The sequence below is a fragment of the Patiria miniata genome, unplaced genomic scaffold (assembly GCF_015706575.1).
Source record: "Patiria miniata isolate m_02_andy unplaced genomic scaffold, ASM1570657v1 HiC_scaffold_1, whole genome shotgun sequence".
Lineage (NCBI taxonomy): Eukaryota > Metazoa > Echinodermata > Asteroidea > Valvatida > Asterinidae > Patiria > Patiria miniata.
The window spans coordinates 32,212,558-32,230,232 of record NW_024037047.1 but is presented as its reverse complement, the minus strand read 5'-3'; the positions used below and the strand labels follow the sequence as shown (position 1 = coordinate 32,230,232).

Below are 17,675 nucleotides of genomic sequence, written 5' to 3'. Positions count from 1 at the left end.
AAGTTTCAAAGATAGTCCAGTATAATCCCTATTTTATCTGGACAGCTGTCAGCTTCTACAAAAGTTCTGATCATTACACCAAAGGGCCCAATTTCATGGTAAGGCTTACCACAGATATTCTGCAAAGAAATTCTGTGACTCGGTGGGAATCCTTAGATACAGGATGCATGTATGCACACAAGCCAAAATTCCTTGACCCGTGACATATGCTAACCGGTAGGTACCCCAGAATATTCTGCTACAGTTATCAAGGATTCTTACAGTTAGCAGACCTACAACTGGTCCAAGAAGTATACATTTCAGTTGGCAAAGTGTCATTTCAATCTAATGGTGCACCCAGGCCTTGTATTTGGGGACAGCCGACCAGGTCATGACAAATTGGAAAAGCAGGAAAGGAGGGGTGGAGGGGGGAGGGTGTGGATCTGATGTGATACTAGGGGTGTTGCTTATGATATTTTAGCCACCCCCCCCCCCTTTACTTTAGCCCTTTTTCTGTTTGTTTTTGAAAGACACTCTATCCTCCTTTGGTGTTCCAGTGCATCAATCTTACCTGTAGGTTGAGTTTTGTCAGTACCAGCTGGATAGCTGACTGTCCCACATTGTCTCCTAGCTCCTTCCGGAAACCTTTGACCGAGCCATCCCCAGGCAACGCCAGGGAGAAGTTAGCATTACAGAGAGGTATTGGGATTCTCTGGTCAGCCATGATGGGGAAGTCTGTAGTGATGCCATCGATGAGGAGAGAGAAGGCCAGATCCACTTCATACTCCTTGGTGGCGTCAAGCTTGTCAATGGAAAACCTGGACAAAATGAATCAAATTTGTACTTATTTGTCAGAATTCTTTAAATTCCACTGTTAAAATTGACTGAAAACACAAAACGGTCAAGATTTTGTCCTCAGTATACATGGTGTCACAACAAATCATCACATCAGGTACTTCCAAAAAACACAGAGATAATTGTCAATCAGTCTCAGGAAACAAAACCAAATTGCAAAAAAAGGGGGTTCGGGTGGGGGCACGGATTTGAATCAAGATACACTGTACCTGAATTTACCTTATCAAACACTCCAACTTTCTGAACAGGAAGAACACTGTTATTATAAGATGGAATTTTGCGTCGGGGTGATATAAATCAAATTAGGTTTTGCCGTTCATCGACGTTTTTAAACACTGTATACTCAGTGTGTTACCTCCCGAGTGAAAGTTGGAAAAAATCACTCGGGTGAGACTCGAACCCACGACCTCCTGCTTTCTAGTGCAGATGTCTTACCACTCGACCACCGAGCTAAAGGGATCGGTTGGCCGGTTCGAATCTGATGTACATAGCAGCGAGTACCGCATAAACTATTATAAGATGGTATTTTGCGTCGGGGTGATATACATTTGTAAATCAAATTAGGTTTTGCCCTTCACCGACGTTTTTAAACACTGTATACTCAGTGTGTTACCTCCCGAGTGAAAGTTGGAAAACCCTTAACATAGTGTTTTTATGTAATGTTATAAAGAGGATGTCAACTGTGGTGTCAGTGAGGGTATTAACTTCTTCTCTACAATTATCATTCTGGTGTTAAAGTTGGTCTTTCGATTTCTTTTTGCTAGTTTATTGGCTTAGATGTCACAGTTATGAAAACATTCACAGAGCTCAAAGAAAATCACCAGTTGTATTTTAGTTTGGAAATATATTCTTATCCATATAAACTCACCTGACACTCAGGGCATCTCCAATCATGAAACTTTCCATCATTCCCCACTTGTAAGAAAACAGGGAGACATTGAAGAACCACAACTCCAGCCCGACAGACAGCGTATAGTCACAGGGGTCAATGATGAACCAGGCCTTGGAGCTGATCTGAGTCACCTTCAAGTCTAGATTCAGACAGCAGTGGAGACTTGTGCAACGACTGCTGATATGACAGGACAAGTTGGGAAGGCCGACAGGAATCTGCACAGGACAACCTGAAACAGGAATTTAAAATGTGGGAGTTAAACAAGAGTGCTCATGCAAATGTAAAACTATACATTGGAAGGTTTTAACCAGGAAAACTGTACATTGCACTAGATGAACACCTCAAAAACAGGATTTACTGCGGCTGTTGTTACATGTAAGTCCTTGCAAGTCATCATCAGCCAATCACAAGTGGTTTGAACAACGTTGAGATGACTGCCGAGCCAGACAAAAAAACTCCTCACAAAGTAAAAACAAATTAAATTTGATGGTTGGAATGTTTTTATCAGTCTGTAGTTTTTTATAATTATTCTTCCAGTTGAGCATTTTATACGAGGATTCAAGTGCGGGAAATAAAAACCTGTCAGGTAACCAGAACAAATTAAATGAGTAATTTAGGTTCTATAAGTTCAGCATAATATAATTCCTTTTGTAAATATATTTGTCTTGTTCATATCTCACATTTAAATTATCTATGTCCTGCTTTGCCGATTTATTAATGTAGGTGTGTGTGTTCTCAGATTTGTGTACACAAAGTCAATGTAGCCCATGATTTCCACATTTTCATGCCTTGAATTTGTACTTGATCTTTCGTTTATACTAGTTATTTGTCAAGCCAATGTTTCAGTAGTAACTAAGCTATATGCCCTACCGATAGTTCAAGTCACCAACTGGTATAGCAAGTTGTTGCCAGTCTGAGATATTTGAGAGAAACACACCTTTTTTGTTATCTTTTTAGAACAATATTTAACCTTGAGTAATCTAGAGTCAAGAAATTTGTTGTGGAAAGTATTATTCGATTGTACAAGTTCTTATTTAGATGTCTAATTGAGTATTTCTATGTTCTGTTATCAAAATTTTATTCACACCTGTATGCTTGCAAATAAATGCGAGAATAGGTTAAATTAGAAGATTTTTGACTTGAGCTGTACGTATAAATTTGTCGTTGCTCTTCTTGTTTGCACCATGAAATCATCATCAGTCACTCACAAGTCATCATCAGTCAATCACAAGTCAATCATCAGTCAATCACAAGTGATCATCTTCTTCCAATCACAATTCAATCATCGATCTCTCACATTTCAATCATCAGTCAATCATCAGTCACTCACAAGTCATCATCAGTCACTCACACGTCAATCATCAGTCACTCACAAGTCATCATCAGTCACTCACAATGCGATCATCAGTCAATCGCAAGTCAATCATCAGTAAATCAAAAGTCAATCACAAGTCAATCATCCGTTAATCACACATCATTATCAGTCAATCAAAAGTCAATCAAAAGTCAATCATCAGTCAATCATCAGTCAATCACAAGTCCATGGGCGTCGCCAGGATTTTTTCTGGGGGCAAAAATTTTTTTGCCAAAAATGGCTTGTATTTCTCAACACATTCTCGATTTATCAGTTTTAGAGGGGGGCAGAGACATTTTGCCCCCCCCCCAACTCATTAAATTTACACCACTTTGTCTTCGCGCCTCTTTTTCTTTTTCTTTTTCTTTTTTTTTCTTCCCTTTTTATTTCTTTCTTTTTTTTCTTGCTTTTCCGGGGGGGCAAGTGCCCCCCCTTGCCCCCCCCCTCGCGACGCCCATGCACAAGTCAATTATCAGTCAATCACAAGTCAATCATACAATCACAAGTAAATCATACGTCAATCACAAGTTATCATCAGTCAAGCACAAGTCAATCATCAGTTAATTACAAGTCGATCATCAGTCAATCACAAGTTATCATCAGTTAATCACAAGTCATCATCCGTCAATCGCAAGTCAATCGTCAGTCAATCACATGTCATCAATCACAATTCAATCATCAGTCAGTCACTAGCTACTCATGTAGTAGGAAAGCCATTCATTTGCCTTTTAGATTGACTTGTCTACGGGTCTGTAATTATGGAGGTGTGTCATTTACTTCAATTTTTGAATAATACCAGTACTTGCAATGACAAGTACAGTACTGAATTCAGGCTTTGTTTGAACTGACTATTATTTCCAATAGCTGTGGCTATTCATTATTTTGCACCAATGGCAAAAATAGAAGCTGTAGCCATAAAATAGAAGTTCGGACATTAAGGAGGCTTTGGCATGGGAAAGCTATGTCAAAAATGTCCATTGACTACTTTGGGGGTATCTTTCTGTCAGAGTCTTTCAAAATTAACCCCAACAGTCCTGAATTCTCCAACTCTAATATGAATTGTCACACACCCTAGGGGTTAACTAACGACTCTCAGAAAAAGTTTGTTGAAGTCTTTCTATTGCAGTACAACATGTCAGTACTTACTGTCACCACCAACCGGGAGTGCTGCAGGAAGAGAACAGGTGTCTCTGGACAGGAAGTTCTAGATGAAAATGATGGGAAAAAAACAGTTAAATCTACTCACATCCATGATGTATTAATACCATTGAGATTTCAATGTTAACATATCTGGTTAACTACATTCTTCCATTTTTAATACAGTCTGTATTCGTTCAGCTTTCAATTTTAAGGCTTCTTGTGTATACTTGGCACATTTCCTCTCACTTCTTTAAATGAAATTGGAGCAGATATTGTGGAAGACAAAGGTGTTCATTTTTAAGTTCTCAAAAATGCTAAAAGCATTTAGTTTACTAGCCTAGGTATGGTACTGGTAGTCAGTTCTTTTCAGGATTGTTTTCAGCACTATTACTTGAAAGAACTTAGGTTTACAAGAAATAGCTGGAACTGATAAATCTCAATACATTTATCAAGGATGAGCATGTGTATTGAAATTGGAGCACAATTTGTTTGTCTAAAGCATTCACTTTAGCAGTGACAAGAGAGAGAGTAAGAGAAAAAAGAAGACAAACTTAAACACAAATGTGTGAATGTGATTAGTATTGACTCTGTGCACAAGTACCCTTAGACAATACAAAGACACAGTTGCGAGGCATCACTGGGATGGACTCTTGAACATATTTATGGTACCTGATGCTCATGTGAAGATGCTACAGGTTTGCACAATATGCCATACACGGGCATGCAACTTTTAACTAACAAAAGAGGAAACTCCACTCTTTACAAGACTTTGTACAATGTTTTTCCAATTTTAATAGCATAAATGTGAAGTGAAAAGTGAGGAAATCGGCTGATTCGAGGAAAGATTGCAGGCATGCCTACAAACCAGTAAACTTACTGGTGTGTCACTCCAATTGATATTCATGTGAAGATGCTAATACGTTTATGTGCTTCCATGAATCATGAGTGGTGTGTCCCTCACATTGATGCTCATTGTTACAATAGGTTTTTGTACTTCCATAATATCTATACCGGTACATGCACAAATCGTGAGTGGTGTGTCCTTCCCACTGCACTGATGCTCATGTAAAGATGCTAGGTTTGTGTACTAGGCTTGCAAAATATGTCATACATGCACAAACCATGAGTGGTGTGTCCCTCGATCCCACTGATGCTCATGTGAAGATGCTATATGTTTCTGTACTTCCATAATCATGATAATATGCCATACATGCACAAACCATGAGTGGTGTGTCCCTCCCACTGATGCTCTTGCATAATATGTCATACATGAACAAACCATGAATGGTGTGTCCCTCCCACTGATGCTCATGTGAAGATGCTATAGGTTTGTGTACTTGCATAATATGTCATACATGAACAAACCATGAGTGGTGTGTCCCTCCCACTGATGCTCTTGCATAATATGTCATACATGAACAAACCATGAATGGTGTGTCCCTCCCACTGATGCTCATGTGAAGATGCTATAGGTTTGTGTACTTGCATAATATGTCATACATGTACAAACCATGAGTGGTGTGTCCCTCCAACTGATGCTCTTGCATAATATGTCATACATGAGCAAACCATGAATGGTGTGTCCCTCCCACTGATGCTCATGTGAAGATGCTATAGGTTTGTGTACTTGCATAATATGTCATACATGAACAAACCATGAGTGGTGTGTCCCTCCCACTGATGCTCTTGCATAATATGTCATACATGAACAAACCATGAATGGTGTGTCCCTCCCACTGATGCTCATGTGAAGATGCTATAGGTTTGTGTACTTGCATAATATGTCATACATGAACAAACCATGAGTGGTGTGTCCCTCCCACTGATGCTCTTGCATAATATGTCATACATGAACAAACCATGAATGGTGTGTCCCTCCCACTGATGCTCATCTGAAGATGCTATAGGTTTGTGTACTTGCATAATATGTCATACATGTACAAACCATGAGTGGTGTGTCCCTCCCACTGATCATGCTCATGTGAAGATGCTACACATGTACCGGTAGGTTTGTGTACTTGCATAATATGCCATACATACTTAAACCATGAGTGGTGAGTTACTTCCACTGGGACTTTCATCAGTGGCTATGAAGTGCCAATACTGTTCATACAAGGCATTGATAAATCACTAACAGACCCATGATGTAGGTCAGATATCTCACCTTCAGACCCAAATAGTCTAGTACCAAGTCTACAGCTGCATCAGTGACGTGGCCCGCCAAGCTATCCAGGTAGCCAGATATGGTACCATCCCCAGGCAGGGTGAAGGTGGCATTGGGATTGCAGATTGGTATGGGTACATGAGCTGCCTGCAGCAGGTGGATGGGTCGACAGGCGCCGTCTATGCACAGGGTTACTGACAGGTCAATCAGGAACTCCTTCTGTTCACTGAGCTTGTCAACATTATATCTGAACCAAAAAAAAAAACAGATTTCCAAAAAGAATTAGGGAAATTATAATGTCCTGGTTCCTTCTGGTTTTTCAAAGATTAAAAATGCCATTCTTAATTTCTTCCAAATACATGCAAGGGCATTAACTCATTTTCCAGTATTAAAATTCTGACAATTTGCATTCCAAGATAGTTTCTAATAATAAGCTGGCACAACAGTATATGAAACAAACAATCCTTGAATTTTTAAGTTTAAATAAGTCTCAAGCTCTAGATATCTTGACTATGAGGCAAATCATTTCCAGCAATCGACAACCTCTTTAAATGAGTATCTATGTTTACAATTAATATAAACAGGGATGTTAAGTTAATGTACACTGTGTCTTTGGAGTTTCATCACTCCTTCAGTGTAAAACAAAGAAAATCTCCAATACTGTGGTGTATCCAGCGGGGAGGTGGGGGGGGGGGAGATTGGGGCAAGGGACATGAAAAGAAAGCACCAGCATCTTACAACTGAGAGCGACACCTTCCCCAACTTTTTATCACTTTTACGAATGAAAAAATAAAAATAAAAATGTGGCAACTTTTTTTACCAAACAATTACCAATGTTGGTCCCCTCCCCTGCAGTGCCAATACATGCATATGCTACTGTGTATCAAATCCTACTTTAAATTTTCTTCCAGTGACTTTAGGATTGGAATCCTCATGTGCATATAAATACTCACTCTATGCGCACAGAGTCACTGATATCCAGCACCTTATCCACTCCCCAGTCGTATTCAAAGAGCGTGAGATTCTTGGACCAGGACCCCAGCCCGACAGACAGCTGGAATTCACAGGGGTCTAGGAGGGCGTAAGCGGTGGTGGACAGCTGAGTGAAGATCAGGTCAAGGGAGGCACAGCATGTCAGGCCCAGGCAGCGGTCATCCACTGTACACGTCAACAGGCTGGATGGAGGTGGCGGCCTTAAGAGTGGACATTCTGACAACGAATTTTTTGTACAGGTTGCAAATTACAGAACATCTCTGCTGATGCATTAATGTAAGAGATTATTTAGGGAATAATGGTGTGCTTAGCCGGTTTTAAAAATTATGTTTGACACCGGCAGGAATTTGAATGGTTGTTAATTATCTGAGCCTCGGGCAAGGGTAACTATCACCATCCAGACTCCAACTGGTCTTAAACATAGTGTTTAATACCGGCCAAGCACATTTTTATTCCGACTCATAAATACCTTTTCGGTCAAAAAAAAAAATCGTCACTGGTAGTATTGCGCATGCCTACGTGAGGATTGTGAATGTTCAACCAATAAAACAGTAAAAGGCACCAAATTTCAAAAGAGTCCAAATTTCATGTAACACTAGTTAAAAGTGTTGTTTAATCATCCTTTTAAGACCGACCACGTGACGGGCTCTCGACCAATAGGTATGGGTAAACTGTCTTAGGTATTTATGATTGTACATTACTTTTAACAGCTACAAGTAGTCTTATACCTTAAAGAAATCAAGCACTAATAATTTTCCAAAACTGGTAATATTAGATGTACATGTTGTAGGTATGTGACAATTTGCACAGTATATAATATAATTAAATGCATATAAAACTAATGAAACAGGGGTGATTATTATTTTACAAGGCCACTTACTGTTTTCACTTGGTGCAAGTATCTCCATGTCACATTGCTGGCTCCAAACATATCTCTGCAAAATTAATAAACATTAGGTTTCTAAAAAAAATAACAGATCCGCTCTTCACAAGACTTGACATTAGTCAAAACCTGCAACAGAAAATTTGATAATTTCGTTCAATTTCACAAGAAATAACTTGTCAATTTGCTGTATAAATCTTGTAGAACTCACAAATCTAGCACTTAAGAATGGAGAGAGATGGATGTAATCAGTCGATGTAGTATATGTTGCAGGTTGCATAGTGAGACAAGCATATATAACCCTGTCTGTGGACTCCAGAGTCCATCGATATATCATATTACTTGATTACTCGATATCAACGTATTATTGAGTAATCAAAAATAATAACAAAATCTTTATCATTATGAAATACATGTATATCAAATGTCAGGCGATGTGTCTGTGCATGAGAGCATAGGCACACACCATTGGGGGGACGGGGGCCCTCGGGGGGCTTGGTTCCCCTCCCAAGAGGTTGTTACATCATGTAATTATTTTTTTGGGCATGTTTGGAGGGGGGGGGCATTTTGTTATTTAGTCCCACAATTTTACCGTGGTGATATGTACCGGAATGTGGCCAATCATAGGGGTGTACATGGTACCACTTTCATAAAAATAGTTCCCCCCCCCCCCCCAAACGAACAAAAAATAAATAAATAATTTGGGCAACATTTTTTGAAAAAAGTCAAACTTCTAAAAATAATTTGGAAAAAAAAAGTGAGGCCCCCCCCCCCTTTCAAATCCTGGGTGCGCCACTGCATGAGAGAGCATGGTTTGGCTACTGAAAATCAAAGCTTTGTGTCAACAGACGACAACAAAAGAATTTTTTTTTTTGTCTTCAATACAAACATTACAAAATAGTTTCCTCGAAGTGACAGGTAGGTTTCAACTCATAATTTCAGTAAGTCGTAATGTCAAAATACATACGTGTTTATCACGATGTTTACTTATCAACGTCCAAACTTCCAGGCATCAACATACAAGTACATTCTTTCTGGTTGTGTGGACAATTCATTTTTTTTCAGGGGGTGTGCGAAAGCGTCCCCGCAACCAGAGCACACAACAGCAGCCGCAGCGCCCTCTTGTGATTTACTGTTATTATCGTCAAATCCTTTAATCGAATCACGTTGTTTACAGTCAATTCTTGGTCAGTAAAATCCTTGTTTATGACTCCTCATCATCATTTGCCTTAATTATCCAATTACCAGGTTCACTATAAATACCCCCTGTGCGTGAATTACAGAAAGTGAGTACAATTGTGGTTGATTAAGATATGATATGTGGGGGGATTTACTTCATCTATTTTGGGTTGCAATTTAAGCTGTAATAACGTATACATGATGGAAATTACATGTCATGCCATACGCGTGTTTATACACGTTTGTGGGCACTTTACTGGGTATATTTAAGGTTTCCTGAGAGTATTTAGGGTCTTTTCATAAATCTTGTGCTATTTTACCAATGTTTGGGGTGTATATAAGTATTTTGGGCCCTTTTCCCTCCAAATTTGTGGTCATGTTAACCATGTTATGTACATGTTATTGTTAGGCTAATCATGGGCACACATGTGTTTACATGTATATTGCTAATGTTTATGACATGATAAGGGTTTCCTAGGCCTGTGCACATAGTAATTTAGTTTCCCTTTGTGTCTATTCCTCCTTTTACAACCACACACACATACCTACCAGTGCCACAAAGTACACAAATACCTACCACGCCCACATGTGATTGTTGGAACTACACATAGTTTGGTCGCCGCCTTCTTTTCAGGGGGCTTCACACTTTTTGTATCCATGGCTCAAAGAGTGCAGTTTAAGGAATTATTGTAAAACGAAAATAATATACAAAACATACCAAACACATTTTGAAAATGAAAATATATTATAAAAGGAAGACATTTCAATCACGCGAACAGTAAGCAAATGTCCAGATGATTGACACCCCTCGCTCAAAAATGATGTGGTCTAAAGCAGACTATTCCCTGTTATTTCAGCATCAGGTATTATTTTTACAGCAGCAGGCCGGAACAAGTCTATCATTAGTGCCAGCACATTACAAATAGAGTGTTAGACAGTTTCTATTTGCTGTCATACACCAGGCATCCACATAAAGATACAATGAGTTTGAGACAAAAACATGAAATATTTTGTGTGTGCATTTCGTGTCATGTGGACCTGAAGGGGGGCACGCATGCTTACGTTACATGCATACCTGGTGTGGACATTCCTTTGTTTTTGTGTAGTTAAGAAAAACTGTAGTTAAAAAATGCCTCATTTTACTCACTCTGTGAAAACTCTTTCAACCCAACTATTTTTACTGTGAGTTCCTTGAGTGTTCCTCTATATTTTTCGACAGATAAACCGAACCCCAAAATGCCTCTAAACCTGTTTCGTAGAGAGGGGGAAACCTAGTGTGGACGTGGGCACGTTCACACAACATATCTGAAAACAGGTTTATGTTCATGTGTTATCTTTTGTTGAGAGATCCACACGTACAGTGAATGTAATGCTTGTACACATGAATGTGTGCACGCACAGGCTATTTTGTGCACACAGGGCTCTATCTCAGAATGGTCTAGAAGTGCCATCGACTGTTTGTGTTCTGAGTCCATAAATAAAGTCATTTCATTTTCTTTTTGTTTAGAATACAAGTTTTTTTTTTTTTTTTTTTAATTACCTGGATTCCAAGTTTTCGGAGTCCAGCCTGGATGGCCAACTCCCCTACGTTCCCGGCACGCTCCCTGGCAAGACCTGCAAAGCTGCCATCCCCAGGCAGCTCAAAGGAAGCACTGAGATTACAGAATGGGATAGGGACCAGTGAATCCTGCAGGACTGGTGTGGTTGTACAGTCAGCGTCGATGCAGATGGAGATGTCCAAATTGATCTGGAACAATTCCTCTGCATCTAACTTGTCAATGGTCAGACTGTGGAGAATAGACAAGAAAACGCCAACTGAATTTATTTTATTCACTTTCTGAGTCTTACGGTCAATAATAAACCAACCAAATCCTTACATCAAAGGTAATATTTAAACCATATGTAAGAATTATATTTTTTTATACATTTATCCACAATTCTTAAATACCTAATAAGACAGTTTACTCATTCCTATTGGTCGAGAGCCTGTTACGTGGGTGGTTTTAAACGGTTGATAAAACACCCGCTGGCTGGTTTTAAACACTTTTCCAGTTTCACATGAACTTTGGACTCCTTAGAAAAATCTGGTCCCTTTTACCCTTTTATTGGTCTGATTGATGTTGATGTAAATGCAGCAACTCGAGAGTGGCCTCTCATTCAGCGAGCATTCAGAGATCTAACTACTTTCTCAGTTTTTTGTTTCACACGCAAAAAAGAAGAAGATTGGTTAAATTCACAATCTTCACTTGGCATGCACAACACTACCAATGAGTGCATATTTTATAGTCCTAAATTCACACTACTGCCAGCACGGCTGCGTTCGGCACCACATCGCGATGTATGCATCACGCGTGTCAATCTCCATAAGGGGATGTTCATAACTACTCGCGAGAGGCACATACAAAAACTTAGCTAAAGGTAAATTTGTTTAAACAAAATCGTTGGAAATTTATAATTTTGGACTTGATATGACTTTTTGACCGAAAAGGTATTGGGCATATATATGTACTTGGCTGGTATTAAACAAGTCCGTTTAAGACCGGTCTGGGGCCTGGTTGTCGTTTATTTACATCCAGGTCCCAAGCCAGTCTTAAATGGATTTGTTTAAAACCGGCCGAGTACATATTTATTCCCCAATTCAAAGTTGTGTATCTACAAATTCACAGATAGGCCTATATGGCCTATATGTTTTTTAATCTGACATAATAGAAACTTGATGCCATTAAACATTGACCAATAAAACAAATTTGTTAAATGCTGGACTGGTATTGGTTCCAAAGGTTGTTAAGCCGGGGGTGGTAGCTGGGGATAAGCGCCCAATACCCATAAAAAGCTCCCAATGGCATGCGTACCAAAGAGCCTCTAACAACCAAAGTCCAACTCCTGGCCTGCTCGTGTGGCTTTGTCTCTAAGCCTGGCGGAACTGCTTTTACCGACAGGAGAAGGGGCGAAGGCGGGTATCTGGCGCCTCAAAACTAGATGCTTAGGGTAGGTGGGGCTCGACAGCCTGGGAAGGCAGCTCATCTAGGGGAAGGAAAACCCTGATCTCAAACCTCCGCTGCCTTGCGGCATACCCATCTACGGGAAAGGCTTCGGAGGTCAACCCTGAGGAAAAATCTGGAGCTGGAGTCCCTTAGGGGGTTGCAGCTGTTTTCAGCTACACTCCGGCAACTCCTGCGATGACACTGGTGCCAAGTGTTTCAGCATCTGACCTTCCCTTGGACTACATTGGTGGCATGGAGATGGGGGATCAGCTGCATGGGCGACAGCCGATTCTCCATTACTACTGCCCAGGCTTCTGCCCTGGAGAGGACACTCCAGCGTCGCTTCATAACGTTGACACAACACGGGGAGCAGCAGTTACCGGTAATAAGCCTGATACTCGTTTGGCGTAGAGTGAGGCGCCAGGGGCCGCTCCCGACGGTGGGAGAAATTCTAGGATTTCATCTGGATAGCTACCGCCTGCCTCAAGCTGGGCAGCCACCAGCCAATAAGGTGCTGTCCCGCCACGGTCCGCCTGCTCCACTGGGTGCGTGGGGCTTAGGCTAAACTCCGACAAGCGGATTGACAACTGTGCACCAGGCAAAAGAAAGAAAAAACAAAACAGCCCAGTTCTTAGACTGGGTACATAGAACGTAAGGACCATGACACCGGGCCTCTCAGAAGACCTACAGCAAGTGACTGATGCTCGTAAGACCGCTGTTATCAACAACAAACTGAGCAGGCTCAAGATGGACATTGTTACCCTCCAAGAGACAAGATTGTCCTCGTCCGGCACCATCAGGGAGAAGGGCTTTACTTTCTTTTGGCAGGGTAAACCCCCTGAAGTGACCAAGATACACGGTGTTGGCTTTGCCGTCAGGAACGGACTGCTGGGCTCCATTGTACCACCCACTGAGGGCTCCGAAAGGATCCTCAAGCTCCAGCTCCAGCAGCAGGAATGGTCAGCCTCATTAGTGCCTATGCACCAACACTGACATCCTCTGCGGAAACAAAGGACAACTTCTACGAAGACCTTAGCTCCGCTGTTAGAGAGGTACCTCAGCAAGAGCCAGTCTTCGTTCTTGGTGACTTCAACGCCAGAGTCGGTGCCAATCACAGCTCTTGGCCCTCCTGCTTGGGCCAATTTGGAGTTGGAAAGATGAATGAAAACGGGCAGCGCCTCCTAGAGCTCTGCTGTCACCACAATCTATGCATCACCAACACCTCCTTTGACACCAAGCCCCAGCACAAGGTCTCCTGGAGACACCCCAGGTCCAAACGCTGGCACCAGCTCGACCTGGTGCTTACAAGATACGGTGGTCTTGGAAGTGTCAAACTGACCCGCAGCTTCCAGAGCGTAGACTGCGAAACCGACCATTCCCTCGTAGGCTGCAAAGTAAAGATTCAACCTCGGAGATTCCACAGAGCAAAGAAAGAGGGCAGACCTCGCATCGACACCAGCAAGACTCGCAATCCTGCCAAGGTGGAAGAGTTTGTTAAGGCGCTGGAAAATGTTCTACCTGGACCGCCCAGCAATAACACCAATGTGAGATGTTCACACCTTAGGGATACCATCTACAATGCTGCAATGTCCACCTTCGGCAAGAGGCAAAACAAGTCAGCTGACTGGTTTGAGGCCAATGCAGAGGAAATTTTACCCCTCATCGAGGAAAAGAGACAAGCCCTCTTAGCCTACAAGAACCTGCAATCAGAGGGGAACCTTCAGGCACTCCGTACAGCCCGAAGCAGAGTTCAACAGTCCGCACGGCACTGTGCCAATGATTACTGGCTTCAACTCTGCTCCAGCATACAGACTGCTGCCAAGGTCGGCAACGTAAGGGGCATGTTTGAAGGAATCAAGCAGGCGATTGGCCCCACACAAAACAAGTCAGCTCCCCTAAAGTCAGCCACCGAAGAGATCATCAAGGATCGGGACCAGCAGATGAATCGCTGGATAGAGCATTACTCAGAACTCTACTCAAGAGAGAACCTGGTCAGCACAGAAGCCCTGGATGCAGTACAGCGCCTGCCCACTATGGACAACCTCGACCAAGAGCCGACAATGGAAGATGTCGAGAAGGCGCTGGATGCACTTTCCTCAGGGAAGGCCCCCGGTGGTGACGGCATTCCACCTGAAGTTCTTAAGTGCGGCAAGGGGACACTCATCAAGGAGCTTAACAAACTTCTGTGCCAGTGCTGGACAGAAGGTTCTGTGCCCCAAGACATGAAAGACGCAAACATCATCACTCTCTATAAAAATAAAGGAGATAGGAGCATTTGTAACAACTATCGCGGTATATCCCTCCTCAGCATTGTCGGTAAACTCTTCGCCAGAGTCATCTTGGTCAGACTCCAGATCCTTGCTGAAAGAGTATACCCAGAGTCACAGTGCGGGTTCAGAGCCAGGAGGTCGACCATCGACATGGTGTTCTCCCTCAGGCAGCTTCAGGAGAAGTGCAGGGAGCAGAGAAAGGCCTTGTTCATCGCTTTTATTGACCTAACGAAGGCTTTCGACCTCGTGAGTAGGGATGGACTCTTCAAGATCCTGGCAAAGATTGGTTGCCTGCCAATTCTCCTCAGCCTAGTACGATCTTTTCATGAGGACAAGAGGGGTACCATTGTGTACGATGGCACAACATCTAAGCCATTCAACATCCGTAGCGGAGTCAAGCAGGGCCGTGTCCTTGCTCCGACTCTGTTTGGCATTTTCTTCTCTGTCCTGCTTAAGCACGCCTTTGGAACAGCCACAGAGGGCATCTACCTTCGCACGAGGTCTGACGGATACCTATTCAATCTGTCTAGACTCCGTGCCAAGACGAAAGTGCAGATGAGACTCCTCAGGGATTTCCTGTACGCTGACGACACAGCAATTACCACCCACACAGCAGAAGACCTGCAGCAGCTACTGAATCGCTTTGCCGAAGCCTGCAATGCTTTCGGCCTCACGATCAGCCTGAAGAAAACCCAGGTGATGGGACAGGATGTCGATGAGCCGCCCTCCGTAACCATCACAGACTACGAGCTAGAGGCTTTCCACGATTTTGTGTACTTGGGCTCTACTATCTCTGACACTCTCTCCCTTGACACCGAGCTTAACAGGCGCATCGGAAAGGCTGCAACAACACTGGCCAGGCTTACAAAGCGTGCATGGACAAACAGCAAGCTCACAGAGCACACCAAGGCTCAGATCTACATGGCGTGCGTAGTGAGTACGCTCCTTTATGGATGCGAGTCATGGACCCTGCGCTCTCGTCAGGAAAGACGGCTCAGTGCCTTCCACATGCGCTGCCTGAGGCGCATCTTAGGCATCTCATGGAGAGACCATATCACCAACAGGGCGGTGCTTGAGAGAGCAGGAGTCTCCTCCATGCTCACTCTCCTGAAACAGAGATGCCTGCGCTGGCTGGGACACGTCGTACGAATGGAGGACGGCCGCATCCCAAAAGACCTTCTCTACGGAGAGCTGGCATTGGGCAAGAGGCATGCTGGGCGACCCCTGTTGCGCTTTAAGGACACCTGCAAATGTGACCTCAAGGCACTCGCCATCAAAACCAACACCTGGGAGACAGTAGCTGCAGATAGATGCGCCTGGAGGCACAAAGTGAACAAGGGGATCCAGCAGCTCGAGAGTGAGGTGATGCGGCAGGCGGAGGAGAAAAGACAACTTAGAAAGGCACAGCGACCAGCAGACAGACCCACCTCAGTGTTCCTCTGCGCTCACTGTGGCCGGGACTGTCATTCCCGCATTGGACTATACAGCCACAGCAGACGCTGTTCACCAACCAGACATTCAGGGCAGAACCCAATAATCCCCCGGGATCGACAGATGCCTACTACTGGTCCCACAGTCAGTATTCTATTTAGCAAACCTTCATGGAGACTAAATAAATTTAAAATGTATGAGGCATTATGCATGAGGTACACCATGCACCATCAGTATTGTCTCCAACATACCTTATAGTTACTGCCTTGCCAATGTCTACCTCTTCCTGCTGACCCCACTGATAGGACAAGATTTGCAGATCCAGACTCCAGCTGCCTAGACTGACTGACAGCTGATAGTTACAAGGATCAAAGATGAAGGAGACCTGGGTACTGATGGGACTGATCCCTGAGATGGGAAGCTCCAGACAGCAATCGAACCCTAGACACTTCTCTGGGAGGGTGCAGATCAGGTTTCTCGGAAGGTGGGGAAGTCTGACATCCCTGGGGCAAACTAGACACATGTGAAAAAAAATGCTTTTATTGCAACCATCTTCATAAAACAGAGCTTTCTGGTAAGCAAATTACATGTAAGAAATTAACTCAAACAGCAATTGAAACCAAGACACCATCCTGGAGGATTTCTACTACTGTATGTTTAAGGTGAGTTTGAAATGTCAATGACAAACTCAGAATAAGAAGCCAACGAAAATGAAATATTTAAAAAATGCAACAGACAAAAAGAAATATTACAACAACAAAAAGTTGAAATACTGCATGGAAGAATTTTTTGAACTTACTTCTGTGCCAACCATCTTGCGTGACTTGTGGACGGACACATGGCATGCGACTGATGAATTCCTACATAACGACAGGTGTTGATTGAACAGGTCAATTATTATCAATTCTGGGACGACTCAAAGACAATGAGGCTTTTTATCACAAACTGTCAAACAAATCATGAAAGGCACCTAGTCGATTTTACACTGTAGTTTACTCGAGTGTACCCTTAAAGCAAATTAAAGCAAATGGATCTATTAAGGCTTGAGGAATAAGCATACGGTGTGCCGATGGCAACAACATTCCACTTTTGTTACAATGATACTTTCAATGCATTACATCTCTACTTTCAAGGGCTCCCACTTAAGTTATAATATGCACTGAGGTTCAGTTCTTCCTTCAAGATAAATAACTTTATCACAGTAATCAGTAAACTGCTGCTAACATAAAAAAAAAAACACTTTTAAAAGACTTACAGATAGCCCTAGGTGTTCAAGAATAGCATCAATTGCCGATTCAGCAGCGTTCTGCCCAAGCATCTGCAAGAAGCCTTTAATAGTCCCATCCCCTGTGGAATGAAGCAAATTCATGACAACATTAAAATTTTTGGTAGGTTTCAATGTGTGGTGTTCAATATAACTAAATGTTGGTATTTTTACCACATGTATGTGGCAAATTTTTTTGGCTGTTTCTGTTCCCAAGCAATTCTTTTCACCTATTTGCAGAAAATTCAACTACTAAATACTTAAACTATACTCATGTTTGCAAGACT

General features: G+C 42.5%; 1 protein-coding gene across 1 annotated transcript in view; it reads right to left on the bottom strand.

Annotated features, from left to right (window-relative positions):
- LOC119732930 overlaps nt 1-17,675 on the bottom strand; it is a 212,078-nt gene that overhangs the window by 137,100 nt on the left and 57,303 nt on the right. The window contains exons 37-46 of the mRNA XM_038206513.1: nt 17,380-17,471; nt 16,924-16,984; nt 16,376-16,637; nt 10,980-11,226; nt 8,258-8,312; nt 7,338-7,593; nt 6,385-6,631; nt 4,227-4,284; nt 1,703-1,955; nt 551-797 (exon numbers count right to left, since the gene is read on the bottom strand). Coding sequence (XP_038062441.1) covers nt 551-797; nt 1,703-1,955; nt 4,227-4,284; nt 6,385-6,631; nt 7,338-7,593; nt 8,258-8,312; nt 10,980-11,226; nt 16,376-16,637; nt 16,924-16,984; nt 17,380-17,471 — 1,778 coding nt within the window. The remainder of the gene's footprint in view (nt 1-550; nt 798-1,702; nt 1,956-4,226; nt 4,285-6,384; nt 6,632-7,337; nt 7,594-8,257; nt 8,313-10,979; nt 11,227-16,375; nt 16,638-16,923; nt 16,985-17,379; nt 17,472-17,675) is intronic.